General features: G+C 36.1%; 1 protein-coding gene across 7 annotated transcripts in view; it reads left to right on the top strand.

Annotated features, from left to right (window-relative positions):
* Window positions 1-27,776, top strand: part of VMP1 (vacuole membrane protein 1) — a 143,800-nt gene that overhangs the window by 36,166 nt on the left and 79,858 nt on the right. For 6 of the 7 annotated variants that reach the window (XM_072779729.1, XM_072779733.1, XM_072779728.1 and 3 more), the window contains 2 exons: window positions 19,100-19,267; window positions 27,639-27,770. In XM_072779729.1, the coding sequence (XP_072635830.1) occupies window positions 19,100-19,267; window positions 27,639-27,770 (300 nt within the window). Of the gene's footprint in view, window positions 1-8,300; window positions 8,337-19,099; window positions 19,268-27,638; window positions 27,771-27,776 lie in introns of those variants that run through there. The other variant, XM_072779734.1, reaches the window with a different exon arrangement.

The raw sequence follows: 27,776 nt of genomic DNA, 5'->3' as shown, positions 1-27,776 counted from the left end.
CCTGTTAAAGCAAGATATTAGTTTATATAATACTTTAATAAATAAAGACTTATAATCTTTAGGGGAAGCATTACAGATATATAACTATCAAGCTAATAGGGGCAGGTAAGAATTGAGTAGTATTTTAAATTTATTTTATTTTATTTTTTTGATAGAGAGTGCAAGCGGGACATGGGGGAAGTGGTGCAGAGGGAGAGGAAGAGAGAGAATCTTAAGTAGGCTGTATGCACCCCAACATGGGACTTGATCTCACAACCCTCAGATCATGCCCCAAGCTGAAATCAAGAATCCAAGGCTTAACTGACTGAGACACTCAGGCATCCCCAAAATTGAGTAATTTTTAAAAAACCAAGGGCCCCTGGGTGGCTCAGTTGGTTAAGCATTTGACTCTTGATCTCAGTTTAGGTCTTGATCTCAGGGTCATCAGTTCAGGTCCTGTGTTGGGCTCTATGCTGTGCGTGGAGTGTAATAGAAAAAAAAAAAAAAAGAAAAGAAAAGGAAAAGAAAGAAAAAGAAAAAAGCCAAAAGAAGGCAAGGAAGAACAAAATGAATATAGAACAGGCAGGATGAATAGTAAGCGTTCAATGGTAGACTTAAATCCAAATATATCAATTTTTATGTAAGTATAAATGGAGTAAATATTCCTTTCTGTTGTCCAAATAAATGTAAAAAAATATTTAACTGTTTGTTGTATACGAACTATGTAAAATATGAATACACAGAAAGATTGATAGTAAAAGGATGGAAAAAGATGAGCCCATTTAGTGTCAACCAAGAAAAAGCTTATGTAGTTATATTGAAATCCACGTGGAGTATGAGGCAAGAAGTGTAATAGATAGGATCCATTCATTCTTTTTGTAAATTATTATTTTATTTTTTTAAGAATTTTTTAAAGGTTTTATTTATTTATTCATGAGAGACACAGAGAGAGAGGCAGAGACATAGGCAGAGGGAGAAGCAGGCTCCACACAAGGGAGCCCGACGTGGGACTCGATCCCTTGTCTCCAGGATCACGACCTGAGCCAAAGGCAGATGCGTTAACCGCTGAGCCACCCAGGTGTCCCTATTATTTTATTTTTAAAGTAGGCTCCGTACCCAGTTCAGAGTCCAACACAGGGTTCAAACTCACAACCTTGAGATCAAGAGTCAGATGGTTGGGGGCACCTGGGTGGCTCAGTGGTTGAGCATCTACCTTTGGCTCAGGTTGTGATCCCAGGGTACTAAGATCCAGTCCCGCATCAGACTCCCAACAGACAGCCTGCTTCTCCCTCTGCATATGTGTCTGTCTCTCTCTGTGTCTCTCATGAATAAATAAGATCTTAAAAAATAAAAAAGAATCAGACACTTGGGGCACCTGGTTGGCTCAATTAAGTGTCTGATACCAGATCTTAGGGTCATGAGATGGAGCCCTGCATCAGGCTCTCTGTTGGACGTGAAACCTATGAGATTCTCTCTCCCTCTCCTGCCCACTTAGCCTCGGTCAGTCACTCTCTCTAAACAAAACAAAACAAAACAAAACAAAACAAAACAAAAAAACTTGGATGCTTACCCGACTGAGCCACCCAGGCACCCCTAGAATGCATCCTTTTTTTTTTTTTTTTCTTTTTAGATTTTATTTATTTATTTGAGAGAGAGCATGAGTGGCAAGGAGAGACAAAGAAGCAGACCCCACTGAGCAGGGAGCCCGATGTGGGACTCGGTCCCTGGACCCCAGGATCATGACCTAAGCTGAAGGCAGATGCTTAACCACCTGAGCCACCCAGGCACCCTAGGATGCATTCATTCTTTTTTTCTTTTCTTTTTGCATCAATTCTTAATAATAAAAGATTCAATTCATCAGGAAGATATAATAGCTATAAATTTGTATTTATTTAATAATATATACTCAACATATAAAAAGCAAAATTGGGAGCATCTCACTGACTCAGTCTGTAGAGCATGCAACTCTTGATCTCAGGGTTGTGTTCAAGTCTACTGTTGGGGTTACTTACTTTAAAAAATAAAAATAGGGCAGCCTGGGTAGCAGTTTAGCGCTGCCTTCAGCCCAGGACCTGATCCTGGAGACCTGGGATCAAGTCCCATGTCAGGCTCCCTGCATGGAGCCTGCTTCTCCCTCTGCCTGTCTCTCTGCCTCTCTCTCTCTCTCTCTCTCTCTCTCTCTCTCTGTGTGTGTGTGTGTGTGTCTCATGAATAATAAATAAATAAATAAATAAATAAATAATCTTAAAAGAAATAAAAATAGGGCGGCCCGGGTGGCTCAGTGGTTTAGCGCTGCTTTCAGCCCAGGGCCTGATCCTGGAGACCTGGGATCCAGTCCCACGTCGGGCTCCCTGCATGGAGCCTGCTTCTCCCTCTGCTTTTGTCTCTGCCTCTCTCTCTCTTTCTCTCTCTCTCTCTCTCTCTTTGTATCTCTCATGAATAAATAAATAAAATCTTTAAAAATAAATAAATAAAAATAAAAAGCAAAATTTGGCAGAACTACAGAGAGGAGATAACTTCCATAAATTAGTGGGAGAGTATAGTAGAATTGTTGGTATAGTTCTTTTGCCAAAGTACAAGGTATATAACATACACATAACAGTTGTATTTCTGTATACTACAGTAAACATTTAGAGAGTGAAATTTTTTAGAAGGTACTATTTATAATAGCGTTTTTTAAAAAAGCAAAATCTAGGGACGGCTGAGTGGCTCAGCAGTTGGGCGTCTGCCTTTGGCTCAGGGTGTGATCTCAGCACCCCAGGATCGAGTACTGCATCAGGCTCCCTGCGTGGGGCCTGCTTCTCCCTCTGCCTATGTGTCTGCCTCTCTCTCTCTCTCTCTTTCTCTGTATCTCTGATGAATAAATAAATAAAATCTTTAAAAAAAAAACAAAATCTAGGAATACATTTAATAAAAGATGTGGTTGGCCTCTGCATAAATTGTAAAATACTATTGGAAGCAGAAAGATCTAGGTAAAAGAAGGGATGTATCATGTTCATTAACTAAAAGATACAATATTGCAAGGCAGCGAGTTCTTCCCATTTTAATCTACAAAATCCGTGCAATATCAGTCAAAACTTTGTAGAAATTGACAAACCAATTATTAAAAGTTTTCAATGCAGTAGCTTTGTAATCAATCTTGATAACCAATAGGATATGTCCCTTTATTGTGTGTTTGTTTCTTGAACTAGATAGAAGATACTTGTGCTATAATAATTCATTAGGATGTATGCATAATGCACTTTTCTGTATATACTGTACTTAAATATCCTGTTTTAGTATATATAATCATTTGTTAGAATTTTATATTCTGAGGGTGTCTAGGTGCCTCAGTTGGTTAAGCATCCGATGCTTGGTTTCAACTCAGGTCCTGATCTCATGGGTCATGATATCAAGGTCTGTGTCATAAGACTGAGCCACGAGATTGAGTCCCATGTCGGCCTCCAGCTCAACAGGAGTCTGCTTGGATAATCTCTCCTCCTACCCACCTTCCCCACCCCAACCCCTCTCCCCGCTGCTCACATGTGCATGAGCTCTCTCTCTTTCTCAAATAAATACTTTTTAAAAAAAGAATTTTATAGTTCTTTTGCCAAAGTACATATGGGTAATGTCTGCTATAGTTATTGTATTTTATTTTATTTAAGTTTTATTTATTTAAGTAATCTCTATACCTCATGTGGGGCTCATACTAGGACTCCAAAATCCAGAGTTGCATGCTCCTCCGATTGAGGAGGCACCCCTGCTCTACTTATTTTAAATTGGCATCTAACTACTTCCTAAAATCAGAAATACTCATTTAGATAACATTCATTTTTCAGAGACTTTTTCAAACTAAGACTGCAAGGAAATGGGTTGTCTTACGTATTCTCAAAAAATTAAATTCTCTCATAAAATTATCACTGTAGTAGTTCATTTTAGTCCACTTTAAAAACCTTGAACATTTACTCAGTGCAAAACAGTCTGAAATACTATGTGAATTACAAAAGGAATTGGATATGTAGAGCAGAAGATATATATTACATAAATAATTATACTCCAGGATATTGTGGTAAGTACTCACATAGTGATACTTGTAAATTGTTTTGGGACCCCTAAAATAAGGAGGAATTCTCTTGGACAAAGAAGAATAGGAAAAGTTCATGAAGATGGTTTTGTTGAGGGAAAGACAGTGAATGCAGAGATATAAAAATAGGATATCTTGGAAAGAAGACCAATGTGAGAAAATAAGTTGGTGCCAAATGGTAGAAGGCTTTGAATGTCAGACTAGGGAGTTTATGTTTATTGTGACATAAAGAGATTTTCAAACAAGTTTTAACATGTGTTTTAGGAACATAACTCTCGTAGCAATGTGGAGGATAGATTTGGTGGGAAAGCAACTGAAAATGAGTCCAGTTAGAAGGTAGCTGGCCAGGTGAGAGGTAGCAATTACCTGATCTAAAGCAGTGGCAGGGGATCCCTGGGTGGCGCAGCGGTTTGGCGCCTGCCTTTGGGCCAGGGCGCGATCCTGGAGACCCGGGATCGAATCCCACATCAGGCTCCCGGTGCATGGAGCCTGCTTCTCCCTCTGCCTGTTGTGTCTCTGCCTCTCTCTCTCTCTCTCTGTATGACTATCATAAATAAATTAAAAAAATGTTTAAAAAAAAAATAAAGCAGTGGCAGTAGGAAGAGTTTCAAATTTGGGGGATTGGATAATGTATGGCAGTGCAAGTAGCTGAAATAAGAAAAACTAAATATACTATAAAATATGTATACTAAAATTTGAGCTTCGCTTCTAAAATATAAGCTCTTGGGGCACTTGGATGGCTCAGTCAGTTAAGTGACTGACTCTTGATTTCAGCTCAGGTCATGATCTCTGAGTTGTGAGATTGAGTCCCATCCTTGGTGTGGAGCCTACTTAAAATATTTTCTCTCTTCCTCTCTTTCTGCCCCCCCAGTCAAACAAACCCAAATATATAAAATAAAATATAAGCTGACAGGAATTTTTTCTGTTCTACTTACTGCTATATTCTTGGTATCTAGAATAGTATCTAGTGCATAGTAGGTATTCAATAAATATATGTTGAATAGTTAATATAAAATCTTTGAAAAAACCTGGGGGTGTGCAGAATAAAACAGAATAGTTGGACTTCTTTTATTGGCAAAACCAACTGTCCCTAACATTTGACTATTTGTGACTGTTGATGAAAAATGACCTAATCTGTATATGGCTTTTTATTATTTTGCATAATAGTTTTATACTGAGCATCACTACAGCCTCCTTTTTTTTTTTTTTAAAGATTTAATTTATTTATTCATAAGAGACAGAGAGAGGCAGAGACATAGGCAGAGGGAGAAGCAGGCTCCATGCAGGGAGCACAATGTGGGACTCGATCCCAGGACTCCAGGATCATGCCCTGAGCCAAAGGCAGATGCTCAACCGCTGAGCCACCCAGGCATCCCTCACTACAACCTCTTTAATTCCCCAGCAGATAAAACTATATACATACTCTCTGCTTTACGTACAACATTGTAATATGGTCTTTGCATTAAATTTACATAAATTTAGATAAATACCAAGTACAATGAATGACTTAACATGTGATTTTTTTAAATTATTATTTAGTGTATATGAACATGCTTACCAACTTTGGTATGTCTGTATAGTAAAGTATATTATTTTTTGGTCTAAGAAAGTATCCTTACTAGATAACAAAATAGAAATGAAATAGCATTTATACGGGTGCCTGGGTGGCTCAGTTGTTTAAGCATCTGCCTTCAGCTCAGGTCATGATCCCAGGGTCCTGGGATCTAGCCCCACAGTGGGCTCCCTGCTGAGCAGGGGAGCCTACTTCTTCCTTTCCCTCTACCTGCTGCTCACCCTGTTTATGCACTCTTTCTCTCTCTCTCAAATAAATAAAATCTTTTTTAAAAAAAGAAATAGCATTTGTAAACTACTTCTGATTTTATTTCTTTTGGGGGTGTGGGGAAAACACCGGTTTTATTTATTATGCAGGCATTTTTTGTTCCTTTGTGTGATGTCTCTTTCATGAGCAAATTTTCCCTGGCGAATAGTACAGGCTACTGATTTTATTCATTTACTTTACTCATGTTTTTTTTATAAGTATATCATATGTAAAAAGGCTTCTGTAGCTGGCAGGTTTTTCTCAGATTGTGCCTTCTAAGCACTCTTCTTTTGGATATTCATTTCCAGAAATCCATTAACAAATCTATTTTAGTCTTAACAAGCATGTAGCAGGTTTCCTTTCAGAAGATTTAGAACATGAGTGATCCAGGAATGCTTATTTACTAGTGGAAATTATGCCCAGAGTAAAACAATAAGTTAATGAATGTAATGTTGTTGCTGTTAACCTCTTTGATGCATCACTGTTCAGATGAGTCAAAATTTCCACTTTAATAATGGTCTGACCCAGGGCTAGACAGCCCAGTGGTCAGCATTTTTTTTGTAAAGAGCCAGATGGTGTCTTAGGCTATACAGTCTCTCTTGCAACTCCGATCTATCATTGCAATAAGAAAGCATCCAAGGACAATGTGTAAAGGAATGAATGTGGCTGTTTTTTCTAATCAGCCTTTACTCACAAAAACAGGTGGCTGCCTGCATTGATCTGCAGGCTCTAGTTTGCTAACCCGTGCTCTAACTCACAGAGTGACAAGTACATTAGAAGAAGCATATTGAGTTTGAAAGCTTTAGTGAGCTAGCCACCTTCTAAGGATTTTTAAAAGACATGTGCACTTGACTCAAATGGATGCATTTGCCAAAAAAAAGGAGTGATCACTTCTCTCTTCCAGGTCATAACGTTAGACTTAACATGATGCTTTATTTTTTTTTATTTTTATTTTTTTCATGATGTTGATGTTTTATAAGAGAATATAGTTGTGCAAATGCTTGAATGGTCTAGAAAACCATCAAGGGGAAAATAATAGCAACTTTGCATGAAGAGGAAAGTAGGAGAATTTCCTCAAAATAAGCTAATGACAGCAAGATTTTATTCTATGTTGTAATTGTTGATGTGTGCAGTTATTAAATACTGGTTTTAAGAACATTGCAATTATTTTGAGAAGTAAATTTATGGATTAAGTTTAGATTGTTATAAACAGTTGGGAGAACTGATGGATTATTTCAGTAGCCACCTTAGAATTACTTCCCATTACTAGAAAAATATGGTTCATAATCCTGTAAACAACCAGGTTAACATAAACAGGAACTTTGGTACTTGATAATGAGAAATATATCTCAGGCATGCTCCTTATACGCACATACATTATTATTCACCAAGTTACAACAAGCAGATAATTAAAGAGCCGTTTGTAAACTGTAAGTGTGATTAAGACTTAATTTAACCTGTTCTATTTAACAGTAACAAAGAGAATAAGTCCTTTGGCAAGAATTTATGCCTTAAATAATGTGATATTGAACACTTTTGACACTAGGTGGAGCACTTTGCTGGACAAAGCCTTAACAAGCTCTATATTCCTTCAAATAAACGCAGCTCCTAGAAAAAGTCTGATGAGAACAGTTACCTATCAACGATAATGATAAAAGACACCCAGATATTGAGCTATAAATAGAAGACTGAATATATTTTGCAGATAACGCTCCCCTTTGTGTGTATGTGTGTGTGTATACACATATATACATATATGTATATATAAAGATTTTATTTGAGAATTTTTATTTGAGAGAGCATGAGTAGGGGGAGGGGCAGAGGGACAAGCACACTCCTTGCTGAGTCGGGGAGCCTGACACAGGCTCCAGCCCAGGACCCTGAGATCATGCCCTGAGTTGAAGTCAGACACTTAACCAACTAAGCCATGTGGGACTCCATCCCAGGTCTCCCGGATCACGCCTTGGACTGAAGGCGGCGCTAAACCGCTGAGCCATCCGGGCTGCCCTTCTTAATACTTTTTGACTGTTGGCTCTTTAAGGCCTAAAGTAAATATTACTTGGAAAACTGCATGCGTAGGGATTGAAATGAAATACCAAAATAGGTTCAGTTAAAAAAAATAGTAACTATTTAATTCCATTGAGGTAGAATATTCTTTTAAAAAATTGTTAGCTAACCTCTTTACCTTTTTCCTGCTTGACTTCTGACTATTGCTTAATTGCTCACCTGTCTATACCTCTGCAAGAGGGAAAAAAAAAACAGCGAAGACATTGGCAAAAGTAGGATTCTGGTATAACGTGATACTGCTCTGTATAGGTATAATGACTCTGGCTATAAGTATGCAATGATTCAGGGCTCTTGCGGGAAGACCAAACAGGCCCTTCTTAGAAAAGATCTGTTTGTGCTTTTTTTGATGAAGCATGATCAGCTTTCCTCCCTGCCTTTCCCCAAGGAATGACTCATCTATTAACTCTTGTGAGTATCACCACATCAAAAGAAGAAACCAAGGCCTTTAGGACATAGGGCCAGGTTTTCACATAACAAAAGGGGTATGCATAGACTGGATAACTTCCTGCCCTTAAATCACTGTTTATTAATGTGTGCTTAAATGAAAGGTAAGGAGATTTGGTTTAGCTGAAATCTGTCCTGTTGGGTATGTATATGTGTGTGTGTGTGTGTGTGTATGTATATATAAAACAATTTATGATAACCTTCTTAAATTCTCTATAAATATGTGGCATGCTTCTCCTGAACACTTAAATCATCTTGATAATCAAAAGTTGCTTAGGTTTAGATAAGAAAAGTAAAACATGTCTAGGGGTACCAGCCTGGTTCAGTGGGTAGAGTATGCAATTCTTGTTCTTGGAGTTATAAGTTCAAGCCTCACACATGGAAACATGTCTTATGGATTAATTCAGTATAATGAAAAGGACTTCAACAGCATGTCCTTATAACTTGGGAGCTTGAACTGTAGAATTTACTATACATTTTTTTGGGTTCGGTTAGCAGTTTTATACTTCCTATAATACTTTTACTGTAGGATCTCGTATAGGGGCGCCTGGATGACGCAGCCGGTTGAATGTCGGAGTCTTGGCTTCAGTTCAGACTGATCTCATCCAGCCCAGAGTCAGGCTCCTGCTCAGCCTAGAGTCTACTTGAAGATTCTTTCTGCCCCTCCCCCTACTTGCGCACATGCATGCATGCTTTCTCTCTAAAATAATTTTTTTTAAATCTCATATATTCTTGCTGTCACTTAAGTTGTACATGAATTATTATTACTACTACTACTACCACTACTACTGCTACTATTAGGCTTTTAATCAAATGAATGTGAGATAAAAGTCTGATTGTATCTAGTAAGTTACTAGCAAATTCAGAAAACAAACCCACATTAATGCCCAAATTACTGGTTTTTGACATATGATACTGCATTTTATAGAGAGGGACATAGGTTTATTTTATTTTTTAAGATTTTATTTATTCACTCATGAGAGACACAGAGAGAGAGAGCGAGAGAGAGAGAGGCAGAGACACAGGCAGAGAGAGAAGCAGGCTCCATGCAGGGAGCTCGATGTGGGACTCAATCCCCAGTCTCCAGGATCACACCCTGGGCCAAAGGCAGGCGCCAAACCGCTGAGCCATCCAGGGATCCCCGGGACATAGGTTTAATTTGTAAACTTGAGACCTTCCTCACAAAGACAATATAAGCACTAGTTAAACTTTTCAGTGCCCATTTGGAATTAACAGTTTTATGCTCTAGCCTTCTAGAATGATTTGCTGTACACCATAGCCTTAGGTAAATTGTTTTCTGACTATGATGAGAAAAGCAACAATTAAAGGAATATGAGAAGTAGAATTCCTGTTTCCAAAAGCATTTTTAAAGTCCCCTCAAAATTGGACTTAAAGAAAACAAAGGTTTTGCAAGTTGTACAGACAACCATTTGTCATCTCTTTTCATTTATTTATCACCCAGATATTCCTAATGAATCACATTCCAGACTAACCACTGACTCCTTTTGTTCCTTGGTGAAGGAGTGTGGCAAACAAATGTTTTCCCAGTGAATCAGCACAGGATTCTTGATTTTATTACCTTTGCCCTAAAATTTCCAGACAAAACTAATTGGAAATTTTGCCTTTGGGATCTCACTTGACTTCTGTGTATGGATGATGGATTAGGCTATGAATTGACATTACAGATGTTGTACAAACAACTCTAGTCTTTAGGAATGTTTTATCAGTTCTAAGGGAGCCGCCTAATGTGGAAGAATGTCTGTCTGTCCCCTTATCTTCCTTACAAAAACTCCTGCATATACATACTGCACTCTTAATATGATATCATATTCTTCATTTTGGTTGATAAAGAGGTGTGGCTAAATAGTCTAACAATTAACTAATATAACCATTTTAGGGTTTTACTTTTAAAAAATGTCTCAAAAAATAAAAAATACTAATTTTTTTAAAAAGTCTCTACAAGATAGGGCCACCAGATAAATCCAACAGTAAAGTTCAAAAGTAGAAAACATTTTTTTTTTAATGAAGCAGCAATGCACATACAAGTTTGTCATTTTGCTAATATTTTTTTCAGGGATTAACATAAATATCCCACAACTCCTAATGTGTTTGTAGTACCAAGACTATTATCGGGGTTTTTATAGGTACTACATTATTATCCAGGCATTACTTACAGCTTCTCTTTGCTACCAAATTAGGGTATTTTTGTGTCATATGATTTCAGGAATGGTGATTTTTTTTTTATATTTTATTTATTTATTCATAAGAGACACAGAGAGAGAGAGGCAGAGACACAGGCAGTGAGAAGGAGGCTCCACGCAGGGAGCCCAAAGTGGGACTCGATCCCGGGACTACAGGATCACGCCCTGGGCCAACGGCAGTGCTAAACCGCAGAGCCACCCAGTCTGCCCAGGAATGGTGATTTTATCTCTCTAGGACAATTTTTTTTAATTCTAAATTTGTCTTAGAACTTTATATTACTATTCCTGATGTTAGAGTACAAATTGATCTCATAGAATTGTCCTTAAATTTTTTTTCAATCAATCCCTAAACATCCTTTTATATTCTTCTCATGAAAGAGTTTAAATTGTATAAATATAACTTAAAATTTATCTTTAAAGAATATTTTAGAAGTTAAGATGCTTTTTCCACAAATATCTATATCTGCTCTTATAAGAAATTTTACCTCCAAATTAACTATGATTTTACTCTTATCCTGACATAGCATTCCCTGGCCAAGCAAGCATCGTTTATCTTGGACAAGGCAAATTATTCCATGATCAAAATTTTGGAAAATATAATGTAATACATCTCATGAGACTAGATAGATATATGAGCCTTTGAACTGAAGCAAAACCAGATGTCTGATAGATCGCAAATAGCTGATCTTATTGAGGTGACTTCACTTAGAATGACTATACTGAATTACTTTAAAAAAAAAAAAAACGACCTAAAACCTGCCTTTTTGATGAGTGTAACTGTTCATTACAATCATAAAATTCCTTTCTTAATATTAACAGGAACTTCTATTGGCAGTAATTAGGAATTCTCAGGAGTTATGAATAAAGTCAATGAATGTAACTGTGAGTTGGTCTCTAGGAAACATATAGAGCTTACTTTGCTGGGGAGTAACAGTCTGGGCTAGATTTGGCTATTTAGCTTCTTTGATTACCACCTTATAGGTTAAAGGATACTGACTTTTACTGGAGAAATTAACCTACAAGGATCTTCATTTGCCACTTTTCCTTGGGTAGTGCTCCTTGTATTGATCTTTACCTTGCCACACGGCACATCCTTTTAAATGCACTCATTTTGTATCACATCACATGGTCTATCTTGATGAATGTTCCATGTGTTCTTGAAAAGAAAATGGCTTTTGGCTTTAAGTGGTGTGTTCCATATTGTTCAAATGTTCTATATCCATACTGGTTGTCAATTTAATTGTTCTATCAACTAAGAAGAATATTGACATTTCCAGCTGTAATTGGGGATGTTTTGTGCTGTAATGGTGGGCTTCTTATAGATGACAAGTACTGAGGTCTTGTTTTAATCCAATCTGACACTCTGCCTTTTCATTTGTATGTTTGGTCCACTTATAATTAATGTAGTTCTCAATATGGTTGGGTTTAAATGTAACCTCAAACCATTTGTCCCACTTATTTTTTATTCTTCTTTTCCTACCTTTTTTTGGATTGAGCATTTTTTTAGTATATATAATATAACTGCTTTGCAATAGTATATTCCCGTTTCTCCCTCCCATACTCTATGGTGTTGTCATATATTTTACTTCTACATGTGCCATAGTTTTTTTTTTTTAAGATATTATTTATTTTAGAGAGGGGGGGGGGATGTAAGTGCAGGAGGGAGGGGCAAAGGGAGAGGGAGAAGCAGAGTCTCTGTTGAGCAGGGAACCTGATGTGGTTCTTGATCCCAGGACCCTGGGATCATGTCCTGGGCCGAAGGCAGACATTTAACCAACTGAGCTAACCAGGTGCCCCCATAGTTTTTACTTCAGACAATGATATTTTTGAAGAGATTTTAATGAGAACGAAAGGTCTTTTATATTTCAGTACTCTTTACTCCTCTGTGTACTTTAAATTTTTCATCTGGTATCACTTTTAAAGTTTTTTTTTTTTAATTTTATTTATTTATGATAGTCACACACACACACACACAGAGAGAGAGAGAGAGAGAGAGACAGGCAGAGACATAGGCAGAGGGAGAAGCAGGCTCCATGCACCGGGAGCCCGACGTGGGATTCGATCCCGGGTCTCCAGGATCGCGCCCTGGGCCAAAGGCAGGCGCCAAACTGCTGCGCCACCCAGGGATCCCCGGTATCACTTTTCTTCTATCTGAGAACTTCCTTTAATGTTTGTTACAGTGCAAATCTGGTAAAACTAATTTTTTTGGCTTTTGTTTATCTGAAAATGTCTTTATGTTATCTTCTCTTTTGAAGTATATTTTCCCTGGATTCTAGATTTTTTTTTTCTCTCAGTATTTCAGAGAAGTAATTCCATTGTCTTTTGGTTTGCATTATTCTGATATGAAATCTTATCTATGTTTCTCTGTAGATAATTTATCTTTACCCCTCCAATTGCTTTTAAGATTTTCTCATCATTATTGAGTTATAGCAATTTGATCATATTATGATTATGGTTATTTGTTTTATTTTCTTCATATTTGTTTAGACTGAGGTTTATTGAGTTTCTTTCTTAGCTTTGTGAATTGATGGATTGGTATTTTCCTGCACACACTCCTCTTCACCAACACATACCTTCTTCTCTCTTTCTGGGATTCCAGTTACATGTATAGTAGACTGGTTGGTATTATTCCACAGATTGCTGAGGTTTATTTCTTTCATACACTTTACTCTCTGTATCCTTTAGGTTGGACACTTTCTATTGCCCTGTCTTCAAGTTCTCTAATATTTTCTTTTGCAGTATCTAACCTATTGACAATCTAGCCAATGAATTTTTCTATTCAGGTATTATATTTTCAGCCCTACTAGTTCAATTTTTTATACTTTATTTCTTCCCTCATGTGTTTATGTTTTCCTTTAAATCAGGTATCAACAAACTTTTTCTGTAAAGGGCCATGTAGTAAATATTTTAGATTTTGTGGACTACAGAGTCTTTTCAAAGCTATTCAGTTTTGCTATCGTAGCACAGTATTAGCCAGATACAATAGGTAAATGGATGCACATGGCTGTATTTGAAACTTTCTTTATAAAACTGGTGTGAGTCAAATTTGGCCCATAGTTTAAAGTTTAAAGTTTGCCTTGAACACTTTTATACTTACTGTTTTTAGGTTCTTGTCTGCTAATTCCATTATCTCTGACATTTTGTTGCTATTGACTAATGTTTCTTTGGTTATGGGTCATATTTTTGTGCTTCACAGATCTAGTTGTTCCTTATTGGATGCTGGGCATATATTAAATTGTTGATTATATGGATTTTGTTGTCTTCGTTTGCAGAGTGTCAATTTCTTTGTTTTGGTGGGCAGTTACCTATGGATCAGCTTGATCTGTTTAAGGGCTTTTTTTTTTTTTTTTTTTTTTAAAGGAAAAACATGTTAGAGCCTATCTGGAGTAACTATACTCTAGGCTTTTTCTAAGTCTTCCCTGAATGCTGAGTCTCCATTCTAGCTTATTGAAGTATAAGTGTTTCCTAGTCCTGTGTGGACTCTAGGAACTGTTTAATTAACAATTCCTTGTTAGTTGTTTTCCGACTACTTGTACTTTGCCTAGCCTAATGGAATCTGACCCTGGCCTGCAATGTAGCTTTGTATGTCAAAGTCTCACAGGGACATTGTGCATATTTCTAGAGTTCTTTCTCTACATAGCTCCCTCTTCATCAGTATTCTGTCCCATAGATTTCAACTATTCAGCCTGCCTAAACTCAGATTTACTTCTGAACTAACCAAGACCTTTTTTTTTTTTTTAAGTTTATTTATTATTATATACCCAACATGGGGCTCAAACTCACGACCCTGAGATGAAGAGTTTGTGCTCTTCAGACTGAGCCAGCCAGGTACCCCAAGATCACCATGCTTTGCTGGGGCTGTTTCTCTTTGGATTTTGTTATTGACATGGAATGTGTCTACAGATATAAAACCAGAGCCATCATAGGGGTTCCTCATTTGTATCCCTTCTCTCAGCAGTCAGAAATCAAGTACTGTGGTACAGTGCCTGAAAAGAATTATTTCATAGGTTTTATCTAGTTTTCTAGATTATTGTAGATGTAAAAGTCCGTACCACTTCATGATCTGAAGCAGAAAGCCCCTAACCAAAGACCAGGACATCTAACCCATACATACCAATACCTGCATATTTGTAGATTTTGAAAATAAATTTAAAAGGTAGTTTGAATATGTTTAACCTTTAAAATTATTTTAAAGCCATTTTTTAGTTTCGGTGTTTGGATTTTTCATGTAAACTAATATTTATTTTAGTCAATTCAATTATATTTAGGAACCACCAGCCTAAATGTTGAAAAGAACTTTTGAAGTTTCTTATAGTTAGCATAGTTTAAACTAAAATGTCAAGGTACAGGCTAAATGGACTCTTGAGAATGAACAAAGGACAAGAAGCAGAGTTATTTGTGTCCATTTTGCTGGGAACCACCACATCTGCCTCTAAGGCTGAGTAATCATGACTTATTAGTGTGGTTATGGAAAGTATATATCAGTTTAGTTGTGTGAATGAACTGTCCTTTCTTTAGGGGAAAAATTCTCATCAGATTGCTGAAATTTTCCCTTTTTAGAATTACTTAAAATTGAAACTATGAATAAGTCTTTTATCTTGTTGGATAATGTGTTTGATCTGTTGAGGTACATACTTTATTATATTTCTAGAATAGAAATATAATTTTGTCTTTCCTGTGCATCCCAGAAATCTTACTAGTTTGGCATCCAGGACAGTTTAATTTTTGTTCACTTAGAGTTCATTTCTAGAGTTGAGGTGTAGTTCCTACATCTTACAGAAGACAATTGTGTGGGGGTAATTTGGACAAACCCTTCACTTTCTGGTTTTACTTACTGATATCACATTTTTCTTTGTGTTTTCAAACATCACAGGTGGAAGTTACAACTTTTTTTTCTTTTAATTGTATCTGATACTTAGCTATGTGTACAGTAAGAAATTTTTCACTAATTCAATTATTTTGGATTCCACAAACTTTAAACTTTTGTAAATTTATTTTTTTTAAGATTTTATTTATTTATTTGAGAGAGAACACACCAGGGGAGGGGCGGAGGGAAAAGCAGACTTCCTGCTTAGCTGGACTTGGACACTTGCTCTCAGGACTCCTCCGGGATCACAACGTGAGCTTAAGGCAGATGCTTAACTGACTGAGACAACCAGGTGCTCCTAAACTATTTTTTTTTAATGAATCACAAACTAATCCTTTTTCCCCCAGCTATGATATCTCTTATGCATATAGTATTCAAAGAAGCAGTTGTGAATTTCGTGGTTAATCATAATTTTTAAGGAAAATATGACTACTCAAAAGTGTTTATATACTTATTTTTTAAAAGTAAATATTACTGTTTTTGGATTTCTGTGAATTAAAACTCAAGAAAAAAGGAACAGACTAAAAATTTACATATAATTTTTTGGTCCAGAAAAAACTAGTAATTAATTGATTCAGTGCGAAGTGTAGAACTTCATTTTTTAGATTTTATTTAAACAAATAATTGCATATAGGGAGAAATGTAGCTTAGATTTATGAATATATTTTTCATATTAATCTGCAACAGAAAGTTTTATTTTAAATCACTTTTTATCTTGATAGCAATAGTTCTTTAATGCTTTATTTTCATTATTGCATCCTGTGCACATTTGTCTTTGAACCACAAATTCTTTTTTTTTTTAAACTTTATTTATTTGAGAGCTCACAAGCACACAAGTGTGGGGGGAGGGACAGAGGAAGAAGGAGAAAGAGAATCTTTTTCTTTTTAAAGATTTTATTTAGGGTAGCCCCCGTGGCTCAGCGGTTTATCACCACCTTCAGCCCGGGGCATGATCCTGGAGTCCCAGGATTGAGTCCCACGTCAGGCTCCCTGCATGGAGCCTGCTTCTCCCTCTGCCTGTGTCTCTGCCTCTCTCTCTAAGTCTCTCATTAATAAATGAATAAAATCTTTAAAAAAATTGTTTTAAAAAAATAAAATAAAGATTTTATTTATTTGAGAGAGTGAGCGAGAGAGAGCACAAGCAGCGGGAGGGACAGAGACAGAAGGAGAAGCAGACTCCCCAGTGAGCAGGGAGACCAATTCAAGGCTTGATCCTGGGATTCCAGGATCATGACCTGAACTGAAGGCAGAGGCTGAACTGACTGACCTACCAAGGCACCCTGGAGAAAGAATCTTTAGCAGGGAGCAGACTCCCCACTGAATGTGGAGTCTGACATGGGATTCAATCTCACAACCCCAAGATCACGTCCTGAACTGAAGTCAAGATGCTTAACGACTGAGTGCCCATGAACCACAAATTCTTTTACCTTATAATTTAAAAAGGCTCTCATATCTACCGAGACCACTTTATGTGTATGTGTATAGAAAGAGTGTGAAAGAATAAAATGTATATTTTCTACATATGTAACATATAATTTCATGTTATATTATTCATAATACTGTGTTAAAATTTTTTAATATATTATTCTATAAAATTTTATTCTACAGATATAGTATTTTTCATCATAATAACTAATGGCTAGTACATTTTAAGGGCTTATTCTAAGCTGAGTACTTTTTATGAGTTGACTGATTTAAACCTTACAATATACCCAGAATGGAGGTTCTGAAGATATTTGATTTCCATTTTATAGATTAGGAAAGCAAGACTCAGAAGATACGTGGCAGAGGCCAGAACCAGAACCAGAACATCTAGCTCTAGAAGTTATGCTATGGCCACTGTGTCTACAGTATGCTTTACCCCTGTGTGTTAGAGCAACATGTTAAGGATGTCCAGGGTTTAGCTCTGACACCTCATGAGAACTTTGGAAATTATTGTTAGAGTTTATTGACATATTTGATTATATTTAGAATTTTGAACTTTGGACCTGATGTCCCAGGAATTTATATTTTTAATAAACTCCTTAATTAGTTCTTATGCATGCCCCTTGCCTTGGCATTCATGTGCACTTGGGAACCATTGTATCTAAGCTTTTATCACACATCTAATATTAATCCATTTTAACCTATGTGATTATTATTAATTTATAACATTTCAAAATATAGATACAAAATAACACAAAAGCTACCATAGAAAAACTTGCTTTAAAAGAAAAACTCACTGGGGTTCCTGGGTGACTCAGTAGGTTAAGCATCTGCATTTGGCTCAGGTCATGATCTCAGGATCCTGGGATTGAGCCCCACATCAGGCTCCTTGTTCAGTGGGGAGTCTGTTTCTCCCTCTGTCTCTAACCCTCCTCCCTACTTGTGCTCTCTCACTCTCTCTCTCAAGTAAATAAATAAAATCTTAAAAAGAAAAGAAACACTCACTGATAGTGGTTCCACAGCTTTATTTTGTTTTAGGTTCTATTATCTTTGGGAAAGGTAAGTGAGGTAATTACTTCACCAACTGTTTTTAACTAAGTAAAAAAAGTGGTATTCTCAAATTATGCAAAAAGGAATAGGGCACAGGAAGTTTTTTGTCTCAGGCTATAACATTCTTACAATTGAGAATATAGACAAAATCAGAACAAAGCCAGAAATCATATGGTTTCTAGGGGCTGGTGTTGGGGGAGAAGACTGACTACCAAAGGACACTAGGGAACTTTTTGTAGTAATGGAAATGTTCTATATCTTGATTTGTTGTGGTTATACAGTTGAATATATTAGTCAAAATTCATTGAACTATAGACCTAAAAGAAACAGACTCTTACTATATGTAAATTATACCCCAGTAAATCTGATTTTTTTAAAAAAAGCAAGCCTGTGATGCCTGGTGGCTTAGTGGTTGAGCGTCTGCCTTTGGCTCAGGTTGTGATCTCAGGGTCCTGGAATCGAGTCCCACATCAGGCTCCCCAGATCCCGCATCAGGCTCCCCACAGGGAGCCTGCTTTTCCCTCTGCCTATGTCTCTGCCTCTCTCTCTGTCTCATGAATAAATAAAATTTTAAAATAATAAAGAAAGCTAGCCATGAAGAAATTCTGAGAAGTATTATTTTTTTCAAATTACCAACTGCAACTTGAAATATTTAGACAGATTCTTTTTTTTTTTAATTTTATTTAATTATTCATGAGAAACACAGAAAGAGAGGCAGAGACACAGGCAGAGGGAGGGAGCAGACTCCATGCAAGGAACCCAATGTGGGACTCAATCCCAGGAATCCAGGATCAAGCCCTGTGCCAAAGGCAGACAGACACTCAACTGCTGACCCACCCAGGCGTCCCAGTTAGGTGGATTCTTGTTCTTTAAAAGCTAAGATTTTGGGGGGCACTTCAGTGGCTCAGTAAGTTGAACATCCAACTTTTGATTTCAGCTGAGGTCATGCTCTCTCAGGGTCATGAGATTGAGCTGCACATTGGGCTCCATGCTGGATATGGAGCCTGCTTAAGGTTCTCTCTCTCCCCCTCCCTCTGCCCCTTCTCTCCCTCTCTTTCTAATATAAATAAAAGCTAAGATTTCTCTATGTATAGTAATTAAGATACTGTTAAAATGATATGTATATTGATAATTCCTTTTTCCTTAATATTTCTCACCAGAGGTTTCTCTTATTTGTTTTATAGGGTCCACATATAGCTTCAGTTACATTAGCTGCTTATGAATGCAATTCAGTTAATTTCCCTGAACCACCCTATCCTGATCAGATTATTTGTCCAGATGAAGATGGCATTGAAGGAACCATTTCTTTATGGAGCATCATCTCAAAAGTTAGAATTGAGGCCTGCATGTGGGTAAGATGTCTGTTTTCATCTTTGTCTAAAATTAACCTCACTATCTTGATACTTTGTTGTACTTCATTGAAATTGAGTCCAGATATATATCCACATAGCAAGTCAGTAGATAACTCATGAAGTCACCAATTATCTGCTTCCAGGTAAGAGAAACCCTTTACAGCTTCCCCTATTCATGAAGAACATTCATAAGGAAGGCATGAAGCCATAGGTACCACAAAGCAAGGGGTGCCAAGTAGACAACAGGAAGGAAAAGGAGTACAGATAATGCAACTATACTACTTTGCAAAATTTTACCGATGTTTGTATATTTGACAAACACATAGCAAGTGGCTATATCTCAGTCCCAGATTGGTAAACATTTTATGTCTCTCTCCTATATTGAGATACTCTGTGTTTATTCTTAGGAGGCTTATTTCATTTTCTGAGTTGTTAATAATACTAAAGTAAGGTCAGATTATTTCTTAATAAACCAAATTTTACTATAGTGGAGATATCAGACTATATGGTGATCTTTTAGTTGTACCAGTTATTCTTTTTATGGTTTGCTTAAATATATTTTGGGAAGCTTTTGGACTGTATGTTCAGTGGCAGGTTATTTTAATCCTTACAAAGCATTCTTTTCTTTTTTCTTTATGCCTATGTTCATTCAAATGTGCATCATTGAGAAATAGTTCCTATGCTAAAAACTTTCTTTTATCATTTGGACTCATTTAGTTATATGTTCCTGGTAACTTTTTTCCCCTAACAGTGTCTTATAAAGTAAAACATATGAAACAGATCACTTAAAAATCTTAACTAAAATGAGCATGAATATCATATCCACAGAAGAGGAAGATTTTTCAAATATATTTATTTAAATGTTAGTAAGTATGTTTGATGTGTTTTTTTTTTCAAACTATTGTCTTTAATTTTATTTTTTATTTATTTTTATTTTTTTAGAATTTTTTTAAGATTTTTATTTATTTATTCATAGAGACAGACAGAGAGAGAGAGAGAGGCAGAGACACAGGCAGAGGGAAAAGCAGCTCCATGCAGGGATCCCGACGTGGGACTCGATCCCGGGTCTCCAGGATCACACCCTGGGCTGCAGGCGGCGCTAAACTGCTGCGCCAATGGGGCTGCCCTGTCTTTGATTTTAATATAAGTTATTTGTCTGTTGTAGTATATATACTATAACCTAATATGTTTGTTTTAAAAGAATTATAAGGAAAATGCCATATGTTGAATTTGTTGAATGTGAAAGACAGGAAAAATTGTATTTCCTGTTACTCTTTTATAAACACTGGAAACAAGATCATTGTACTAGCTGTGTATGTTTTATAAATTTGACCATTAATCTTTTGATGAAAAATTGTTATTAAAATAACAAAAGATACTTGGATCATGCTAGAAAGAAATCATGTATATAGATTTTGGTTTTCTATTTTCCTTCTGTTATTTTACAAATGATTTACATGGCTGGATTAACGCTAATGCCAACAAAGAAAAGCTTCCATTGGAGCTGGCAGTGATAATTGCCTCCTCCAGCTCCCATAGTTCATATTGTCTGAAGAGCTCATTTGGCCTGGCTCCATGCATGCCTAAAATTAGTTAACTTGGCTGGTGTAGCAGCTTGCTTTCCCAAACAAATTTTAAGCTGCTAAAAAATATAGATTGTTCCTTAAATTTATTATCCTCACAGCAATCAGCATTAGGCTTTGCACATAGTACAAGAATGTTGATAAATATTAATTGGCTGAGTGCTCCTCATACTTCCTTTTTTGAAAGTATTTTTTGTGATGTATAAAGTATAGCACATATCAAGTTATGTTTAAATTGGTTCCTTTTGTTCTCGACGTTTATATAGATAGTCCTTTCAACAAAAGGTACTGGGAAAACAATATTCACATGCAAAAGAATGAATTTGCGTCCTTACCTTGTGCCTTACATAAAAATTAAAATGCTTCGAAGACCTAAATTTATGAACTAAAACTATAAAACTCTTAGAGGAAAATGTAGAGACAAATCTGTGTGATGTCACATTTAGCAGTGGTTTCTTAAATATGACCCCAAAAGCATAGGCAACAAGAAAAAAAAATAGATAAATTGAACTTCACTAAAATTAAAATATCTTATACATCAAAGGACATTAATAAGAGAGTGAAAAGACAACCCTACAGAATAGGAGAAGATGTTCATAAATCATATATCTGATAAACGTTTAATATCCAGAATCTTTGAAGGACTTCTGCAAATCAGCAACAAAAGATAAACAACCCAATTTTAAAAATGGGCAAAGAAGTTGAGTAGACTTTTCTCCAAAGAAGATATACAAATGGCCAGTAAGTGTACAGATTGTCAGCATCATTTAGTCATTGGGGAAGTGCAAATCCAAACCACAAAGAAATATCCCTTTACACACATTAGGATGGCTGCTATTTCTTTAAAAAGAAAACAAGTGTTAGGATGTGGAGAGATTGGAACTCTCGTAGATTGTTGGGGAGAATGTAAAGTGATTCAGCTGCTGGAGAAAAGAGTTGAGTGGAATTTCAAAAATTTAAAACATAGATTTACCATTTGATCCTCCTCTAATTCTGCTCCTACATAGATACCCACAAAGAACTGAAAACTAGGACTCCAGTATAATAAGTATATATACTTGTACTTCACTTTCATCAGCATTATTCACATTTTCAGAAAGGTGGAAACAACACAGTGTCCCTCAGCAGACAAATGGGTTATCAAAATGTAGGTGACCATCCACTGCCAAGGCCTGGCCAGGGGCTGCTTTCTGCTGCTTGGGCATCTTGTCCAAAGCTAAGGCCTTAGGCTTGGTCTCTTCCAGGTTACATGGCACTCAGTTTCTGAATGCCTATAGGAAGGAGCTCTTTGACCAAAGAACACCACTTCTTACATAGCCTGGCTTTGTTAGGGGTGCCCCATTGCAGAAAGGCCCTCTGGGCCAGGATACTGCTAGCCTCTGGAAGTACCTTATTCTGCAACAGCTTTTACTGCCAGGCTCAAAGTGCAGACCCCAGCATCCAGACTTGGGCTTCTGTGGGAAGGAGCCTGCTAATTTTGGGTTGGATCTTTGAGCTTCCTTGTATTTGATGTCTAGGTACTTCTCTGACAGTTGGAGCAGGGAGGGAAGGGAATTAAAAGAGAAAGGGAAAAAAAAGGTAGTATATACATATGATTGAATATTACTCATCCATAAAAAGGAATAGAGTTTTGGGCAGCCCGGGTGGCTCAGCAGTTTAGCACCGCCTTCAGCCCAGGGCCTGATCCTGGGGACCTGAGATCAAGTCCCACGTTGGGCTTCCTGCATGGTGGCTGCTTCTCCCTCTGCCTGTGTCTCTGCCTCTCTCATTTATTCTCTCATGAATAAATTTTTAAAATCTTTTAAAAAAATGGAATAGAGTTTTGATTTGTGCTATAATATGGATGAACCTTGAAAACATTATGTTAAATGAAATAAGCCATTACATAGAAAGACAGATATTATATGATTCCACTTATGTGAATTGTATAGAAGAGTGAAATTCATAGAGACAAGAAGTAGATTTGATGTTACCAGAGTTGTGGGAATGAGAAGTTAATGCTTAAGAGGTGCAGAGTTTCTGTTTGGGTGATGAAAAATACTGTAAATAATAATAATGATAGCTGCACAATATTGTGAATGCAGTTAATGCCACTTAGTTTTATATTTTAAAATGGTTAAATGGAACCCAGTCATAAAAAAGCTCATACTACTGAGGTTGAGAAACCTAATTAGAATGTGTGGGTCTTAATTCTTGTACTTTACCCTTCTATAAATGTGATCCCATTTATGTTCATATTCAACTGTTTTTTTAAGAGAATGTCTTGCTTGATTTAAAATTTATATCTTATTTGAAATTTTTATCTAATTTGTACTTATTAGCAAAGTAAAATGTCTTTACAGACTTCACTGTCATTATAAATGTACTGAATCAGTAAAATTATTAAAATAGGAAGTACTTCCAATGATAAGATAAAAGACTTGGGCTAACCCTCAGTTTGAAATTATTCCTATGGGTCTTTGAAACAAGCGGAAATGAATTGTTTGATATTGCTGATCATTAGTTACTTTTTTTCATTGCATCTTTTGATCTTCCCCAGTTTAGATGTACCACCAATGCATGGCTTCACAAATTTTTTACTCTTGAATTCCAATAACAGTTATTATATATCCAAGCACCTTAGATTCAGAGTGAACAGAACTGAACAGTTTCTATCCTCACAGAGTTTTACATTCTAGTGAGGGAAATAATTATGAAAAAAATGTATAATTGAGTATCATGGGAAAATTATGTATATAAATATGAAGGAGAATACTGTATAACAAAAATTTCCCCTAGTGTGTGATTCAGGGAGGATTTCCATGAAGAAGCAGTGTACCAGTTCAGATCTAGGAATGATAAGGAGTAAAGCAGGACAGCAGGGCAAGGGAGAAAAAGAGCATGTGTGTTGACTTTTAGATAAAAAGCATCACCTTTTAAGGTCATTATTTGTTAAGTTCATGGTTAGAGGATATTTATTGTGGTAAAATATACATAATGTAAGTTTTACCATTTTAACCATTTTTAAAAAGATTTATTTATTCTAGAGCAAGGGATAGGGAGACTAATCTGTATTCTACTTTCTGCCTCTTTGAATATGTCTAATCTTAGACACCCCATCTAAATGGAATCACATAACACTTGTTTTCCATGTCTGGGTTATTTAACTCAGTGTAATGTGTTCAGGTTTTATCCATGCTGTAGCATTTGTCAGAATTTCATTCCCTCCTGAAGCCATTTTAAAACTGACCTCAAGGGAAACTGGAAGCAAATTTTCTGTTTTATTTGCAAAACAGTCTTGATAATTCTACTAGAATTGGTAAAATAGTTTTTTTAAAACATTGCTGTGTAAGAGCCCTGAATTTCTCAATGGTTTCAAGCTTACCCTCCTAACTTCTGCTTTTAACTTCTGATTTATGTTTGTAATTGGAATATGTTTTGTTTTTAAAAATTATTAATACACAGATTATACAAAACTACCGTAATTTCTGAGAGTCAGCATATATATAATTTTCTGCTTTCCAGATTTGTATTATTAAACTTATGATTCCCAATGTAGAAAAGCAAAACACTGCTGATTTACTTGTGAATCCACTTGACAAAACTTTTTAAAAGGATAAAAATTCACTTTTCTCCTCCCCCAAATCTTTGAATAAAATTGACACTTGAAGAAGATATTTCCCTCTTGCTTTTGCATGTTTGTGCACGTTAAACTCTTCTCCAATTCAAGAAGCAGAGATTTCAGGGTAATCAATTGATATAGAGCACATGGCTTTAAGAAGAGCATTCTAAATTATCGTTTGACTAAAAACCACTTGCCTCTTTGTTTTGCAATAAGGAAGCCAGTTATTTCTTCCCCTTAATTAAACCTAGGCTGGCAGTTTTTAGTGTTCCACAGTTCTGTTTTGGCTTTTTGTTATGATTTTGCAAGAATTATAAAATTGTTTTGTAAGAATCATGAAATTATAGGACTTCAGTATCAGATAACTGATTAAAGAAACTTTTATTTCTAGGATATAATGTGTTTTGGGGAACCTGTCTAGATGACTATATTTCTTTTATTTATTTGCATAAAAAAACAAGTATTGACTTATGATCACCCTTCTTGTTTCTTGATAATGTGGGAAAACATGAGAAGAATTAAACAGTAACAATAAATATGGTCAACCGAGCTGCATAAGATAGTATGCAGCTCTTGATTTTATTTCAATCTACTATTACTTCCTTTTTAATTTTAAGGAAACTCGTCATGAGTTTGTTTTTTTTTTCTTTTTTTTTTTTGTTTTTTTTGTTTTTTTTTTTCGTCATGAGTTTGAATCATATGATTGCCTTCAGAACTATTGAACGTTTGAGTTAACAGGTTTTAAGAGAAGTTCATGTTTTGAATAAAATGTTGCAATTAACTTTTCTTCCTATTTTTTGTAATGGGAAAAAATTAAGTATAGAGAATTATATAATTAATCTAATAATCTCACCCAACCTCAGCTAATACTAATTCCTGGCTAGTATTGATTATCTATATCCTTTGTCACTTGGTTGTCAATTATCTTGAAGCATATCGTATATACCATGTCACATTTCATCTGTAAATGTATCAACCTTAGACTTAAAAAACATTATCACACCCAAGAGAAATTAGGAATAGTCTTTTCAAATCCATTACTCCATTAATGTTCAGGTTTTTTTATTGCGTTTATTTCCTTGTTTTTCATTGCGTTTATTTCCTTGTTTTTCATTTCAAATTTGTTTGTTATTGATACTGGGTTGTTTGTCAAATATAGTTTCCCACCATCTGGATTTTACTGATTGTATCCCAATTGGTGTAGTTCAAATACATAAAAAAGTTCTGTTCTCTTTGTTTCCTGTGAGTTGATAGATTAGAGGCTTGAAAAAAAAAATTTTTTTTTTACAAAAATACACTTCATAGTCTTGTGTATTTCTACCACAAGGTATAATAATGTCTGATTGTCTTTCTTTTTCTGACATTAGCACCATTGTTACACAAGTCCATTGTTTTATTAGGGGTTATATACTGGGGGTATTCCAACCACATCAGAAATGTTCTGACTAGGGACACCTGGGTGGCTCAGCAGTTGACCGTCACCTTTGGCTCAGGGCATGATCCTGGAGTCCCGGGATCAAGTCCCACACCAGGCTTCCTGCATGCAACCTGCTTCTCCCTCTGCCTGTGTCTCTGCCTCTCTCTCTCTCTCTCTCTCTCTCTCTCACTCTTTCTCTTTGTGTGTGTGTCTGTCATGAATAAATAAATATTTTTTAAAAATATTCTGACTAGAATATTTTTATAAAGAAAAACTTCTTTTCACCAATTTGGTTACTCTGAGATATCTTTCATATAGGTAAGACAGGATAAGTAATGGATTCTTTGCCTTTATCTGTTTTTTAATTTTTATTCATTTATGTTTATTTTTTAAAGATTTTATTTATTTATTCATGAGAGACAGAGAGAAAGAGAGAGGCAGAGACACAGGTAGAGGGAGAAGCAGGTTCCATGAAGGAAGCCTGATGTGGGACTCAATCCCGGGACCCTGGGATCATGCCCCAAGCCAAAGGCAGACGCTCAACTGCTGAGCCACCCAGGCGTCCCTTTACCTGTTTTTTTAAATAATAAATTGGTTCTCTCATATTCTCCAAAGTTGACTAATGTTAACTTTTTTTTGTTTAGTAAATATGATTTGTGTTTTATTCATATGTCCTTCAATGTATATGTCTCTCCTCCCTCTCATCTCTCTCTCTCTCTCTCTTTCTCTCTCTCTCTCTATTAAGTATAGCCTGATTCTTTTGGTGCTTAAGGATATTCTTTTTCAGAACTCTTGCTTCACATATGGATAATGAAGTTTCACATGGAGATTGTTGATTCCACGTGTAAAAATATAGCACAAAATGTTAGAATTTGATAATGTTCTTTGGGGATTCTTTTCAAGGCATTTGAGGACATAGTTATAGTACAGAGAAAATAGACCTAAAATTGCTGCTGAGAACTACGAAAGCTTTTTCATTCACTATGACTCAAGGCAGAGAAGGATGGTTCAAATTTGTGAATTTTCCTGGAGACTGTGTACCTTTTACATTATTATCTATCTTGTATTTAAGCCTTTTAAGTCCAAATCAAGTTCATGATTCTCTTACCTTGTTTTCATCCTTATGTCCTGAGTTGATTGAAAAAAAAAAATTCTCTTCAAAAACAAGAATCCACAAAGTGACTGAAACATGAGTCACTCAATGTCCTGAGGAAATAAACACTTTTTCCTGTGGTGAAAATTTATCTGTCCTAATGTTGAGTTTTCAAGGGGCTTCCTGACCACGATTTGTTAAAAGTTTTAACTCTGCACAAAAAAAAGTTGTATTGAGATTAAAGCAACACCCTAAACACCAGAAGATTTTCCAGAAAAAAAATTTTTATTTTTTATTTTTTTGAAAAAAATTTTAATATTTTATCTAACAGTTCTATTAGTGAATACTCATTACCAAATCATTTGAAAATTTGAAAAGGGGAAAATTGGCAGAAATAACAGTGTAAGTAGAGATGCTAGAGAACTAACATTTAGTGTTTGCAATGCACCAGATATTATCTAAGATTTTAATGTATATTACCTTGTCTGACATTGCATAGACAATATAAGGGCCAGGAATCACACTTACGTGCTCTTGATTATGTAATATATGCTTTCCTCCCTAACACATACATCTTATCATGCTTTTGGTGATATAGAAAAATATAGATTTGTTCTGTGTAGTGTCATTGTGTTGGCAACAGAATCTCATGTGAATATTTTGGTTTTTTCACATAGGGTATCGGTACAGCAATTGGAGAGCTGCCTCCATATTTCATGGCAAGGGCAGCTCGCCTCTCAGGTGCTGAACCAGATGATGAAGAGTATCAGGAATTCGAAGAAATGCTGGAACACGCAGAGACTGCACAAGTAAGA

This window comes from Canis lupus, chromosome 16 (genome assembly GCF_048164855.1).
Source record: "Canis lupus baileyi chromosome 16, mCanLup2.hap1, whole genome shotgun sequence".
Lineage (NCBI taxonomy): Eukaryota > Metazoa > Chordata > Mammalia > Carnivora > Canidae > Canis > Canis lupus.
This window is presented reverse-complemented; position numbering and strand designations above follow the sequence as displayed.